The sequence below is a fragment of the Nicotiana tabacum genome, chromosome 15, assembly GCF_000715075.1.
Source record: "Nicotiana tabacum cultivar K326 chromosome 15, ASM71507v2, whole genome shotgun sequence".
Classification (NCBI taxonomy): domain Eukaryota; kingdom Viridiplantae; phylum Streptophyta; class Magnoliopsida; order Solanales; family Solanaceae; genus Nicotiana; species Nicotiana tabacum.
This window is the reverse complement of record NC_134094.1, coordinates 81,836,090-81,840,059: the sequence shown is the minus strand read 5'-3', so window position 1 is coordinate 81,840,059 and position 3,970 is coordinate 81,836,090. Positions and strand designations below refer to the sequence as shown.

At 41.0% G+C, this 3,970-nt stretch overlaps 1 protein-coding gene across 1 annotated transcript; it reads left to right on the top strand.

Moving 5' to 3' along the window:
- The first annotated feature begins 2,356 nt into the window (after window positions 1–2,356).
- On the top strand, window positions 2,357–3,325 carry LOC142169697 (secreted RxLR effector protein 161-like). The gene is made up of 2 exons (XM_075231599.1): window positions 2,357–2,917; window positions 3,230–3,325. Exons 1-2 carry the CDS (start codon window positions 2,357–2,359, stop codon window positions 3,323–3,325), a joined length of 657 nt encoding a protein of 218 aa, XP_075087700.1.
- The last annotated feature ends 645 nt before the right edge of the window (window positions 3,326–3,970 follow it).

Below are 3,970 nucleotides of genomic sequence, written 5' to 3'. Positions count from 1 at the left end.
AAGTACAAACAATTTCCTTTCACTGAAGGCCCTACAAGGAGGGAGTGTATCCTTTGAAAATAGCAAGAAGGGATACATTCTGGGAGTTGGAAAGATTGGGAAGTCTCTCTCTCACTCTATTGAAAATGTGTACTATGTGAACGGATTGAAGTACAGTTTACTGAGTGTTTCCCAAATCTGTGACAAAGGAAACAAAGTGAAATTTGTGTCAAAGATGTGCACAGTCACAAATCTTGTGACTGGTGAAGTGGTGCTAGTGGCGAAAAGATATAAAAACATCTATGTTGCTGATTTTGAGTCCCTGCAGAGTGGTGATCTCAGTTGTCTAAGTTTTGTTGATGATGATGCTGAGTTATGGCACAGAAGACTTGGTCATGTAAGTTTCTCACTGTTGAACAAACTGGTCAAAAAGGACATGGTTCGTGGTCTACCCAAGTCCAAAAAGGAAGTTAGTACCTCAAGTCCACTTGATCTTCTCCATATGGATCTATATGGACCTATGAGAGTTCCAAGCAGAGGAGGAAAAAGGTACATCTTCATCATTGTGGATGACTACTCCAGATTCACCTGGACATTGTTTCTCAGAACCAAGGATGAAATATTCCAAGTATTTATTGCATTTGTCAAGAAGATCCAAGTGAAGATGGGTAATAATGTAGTATGTATCAGGTCTGACCATGGGACAGAATTTGATAATGGCAAATTCGACAAATTCTGTGTTGAAAATACCATTACTCACAATTTTTCAGCTCCAAGAACACCACAACAAAATAGTGTTGTGGTGAGGAAGAATAGGACTCTTGAAGACATGGCAAGAACAATGTTGATTGATAGTAGTGTTGCAAAAGGTTTCTGGGCCGAGGCAGTCAACACTGCATTCTACCTGGTGAACAGGTGCATGATCAGGTCCCTCCTGAACAAAACCTCGTATGAACTGCTGAATGGGAGAAAACCTAAGCTAACACACTTGAGGACATTTGGTTGTAAATGCTTTGTTCTCAACAATGGAAAGGAAGCTCTGGGAAAGTTTGATGCCAAGAGTGATGAAGGAATATTTCTTGGATATTCATCACAAAGCAAAGCTTATAAGGTATACAACAAAAGAACTCAATGTGTTGAGGAAAGCATACATGTGATCTTTAACAAAGCACAACAGCCTCTTGGAAAAGCTGCACATGATAAGGCTGATCAAGATCGAGAGCTATCAAATGTCCCTGGTGAAGTTATTGACATGGCAAATGGAAAGGCTGACATGATGAGTCACGTCAAGGAATCCAATGAAGATGGTGCGACTATGTTTCCAACTAATGGAGATGAACCTGGTCCCACAATCACGATAACTGAAGCTGAGAACAGAGTTGCCGATACTGTCCAAGGCACCCCACATGGTGAGATGAGAAGCGGCCAAGAACCAGAGTCAGATATACCTAGATCTTCTATAAATGAGATTCAGGTACCAAACTGGAAGCACAAAGGTTCACACTCTCTTAAAAACATAATCACTCCTCTTGATTCAAGAATTCAAACCAGATCAAAGGCTAGAAACACACTTTCCTTCTCAGCCTTTATTTCTCAAATAGAGCCCAAAAATATCAAAGAAGTATTAAAAGATGCAGGCTAGATTACTGCCATGTAAGAAGAGCTCCATTAATTTGAGAGAAATAAGGTATGGCACCTGGTTCCACGACCTGTGGATCGTACCGTTATTGGAATCAGGTGGGTATTCAAGAACAAACTTGATGAGTTTTGAAACACCACAAGAAACAAAGCAAGGCTAGTTGTTCAAGGCTATAATCAGGACGAAGGGATTAATTATGATGAAACTTTCTCTCCAGTCGCTCGAATGGAGGCTATCAGAATTCTCATTGACTTTGCATCACATATGGAATTCACATTGTTCCAAATGGATGTCGAAAGTACATTTATAAATGGCTTTCTAAAGGAAGAAGTCTTCGTCAAGCAACCACCTGGATTTGAGAATCATGAGCATTCTGAGCATGTCTTTAAACTTGACAAGGCTTTATATTGACTAAAGCAGGCTCCTCGCGCTTGGTATGAAAGGTTGTCAAAATTTCTTCTAGAAAATAACTTTACAAGAGGAAAAATTGACAACACCCTTTTTCTGAAGAAACGCGGGAGAAACCTACTCATTGTACAAGTTTATGTTGATGACATTATTTTTGGAGCAACAACCGACTCTTTGTGTGAGGAATTTGCAAAACTCATGGGAAGTGAGTTTGAAATGAGCATGGTGGGGGAATTGAATTTCTTCTTGGGTTTACAAGTGAAGAAATCACAAAAGGGGACTTTGATAAGTCTACAGAAGTGAATCAAGGAGCTGCGGAAGAGATTTGACATGGAAGCATCAAAAATCATTGACACTCCCATTGCTACAGCCACTCATCTAGACATGGATGAACCTGGTTCCCCTGTGAATCAGACCATGTATAGAGGTATCATAGGGTCACTCCTGTATCTTACAGCAAGCAAACTAGATATTGCCTTCAGTGTGGGACTCTGTGCCAGGTTTCAATCTAATCCAAAGGAATCTCATTTGAAGGCTGCCAAGAGAATCCTGAGATATATCAAAGGAACACAGGACCTGGTTCTCTACTACCCCTCTGGAGATAACTTTGACTTAGTTGGGTATGCTGATGCTGATTATGCAGGGTATCTGGTGGACAGGAAGAGCACGTCTGGAATGGCACATTTTTTGGGTTCATGTCTAATTCCATGCGGTACAAGAAAACAACACTCAGTGGCCCTCTCCACTGCAGAAGTAGAATATGTGGCAGCTGCATCTTGCTGTGCTCAACTACTATGGATTAAGCAGCAACTGGAAGACTTTGGAGAATTCTCTGATTGTATGCCCTTGTTGTATGACAATACCAGTGCACTCAACATTGACAAGAATCTAGTCCAACATAAGAGAACAAAGCACATTGATATGCGTCACCACTTTCTCTGAGACAATGTTGAAAAAGGGCTCATATGTATAAAATTTTACAGCACAGAAGATCAAATTGCAGACATATTCACCAAAGCACTGAACAGAGAGCACTTTGAAGGAAATCGCTAGGCACTAGGGCTGATAAAACCAAGCTGAGAACCTGGTCCCTCGATGCTTGGCTATGAACGAAATGTACATGTAGTTTAGCTAAAAAGTGTTTTCTGGCAAAGTCTAACTCATTTCTATACCGTTACAGGTAAACACGCATGATGATTACAGAGCAAACAAGCAGCTAATGCATTGCACGTTGGTCAAAGGATGAAGCTTACATTTGCAAAATCCATCAGGGAACCTGGTTCCTTTGACACAGCTTAGTAGTTTCTATGTACTCTCATTCACAATTTTTAAACGGTTCAAACGGTGCTACGTCATCACATTGTCAGTTTCTTTTCTTTCCCGATTTTTGAATCCAAGCATCTCACCCGTCGACCCGACTACCTAAACTGCCGCCTTTCTTAACCGGCGCCTCATCCCTCTTAAATATATGCTTTCATCATCGCTTCCACCACTATTCACATCAAAAATCCAAAATTTCCCTTTTTTCCCTCTTTAAACCAAAATTATCTCTTCTTCAACTCACTGCTTCCCACCATGTATGAACACCAGGAAACTCAAAATGTTCCAAGTATCACCTCTACTGAGCCCTCACCTGTTGAAATGGCGATCATAGTACCCATACTCTCCACACCAACCAGTCCAAACCCTAAGTCAGAATCACTACCACCCTCGGCCTCCTCTCCTACCCAATCGAGTATTGGTTCTCATCAGAGTCGCAAAACTTTGACTCCTAAGAAGTTTGTGGCTACGACTTCTCCTTCTACCTCGCCGAAAAAACTGGTTGAAGCGGATACAGTCAAAAAAGAAGAAAAATAGGAAATCTCCAGTCTACCAATGGAAGAATACACTAATAAAGACCAAGTTGTTGGTCTTGTCCATGCTGAATCAACAATGACAGCCCCT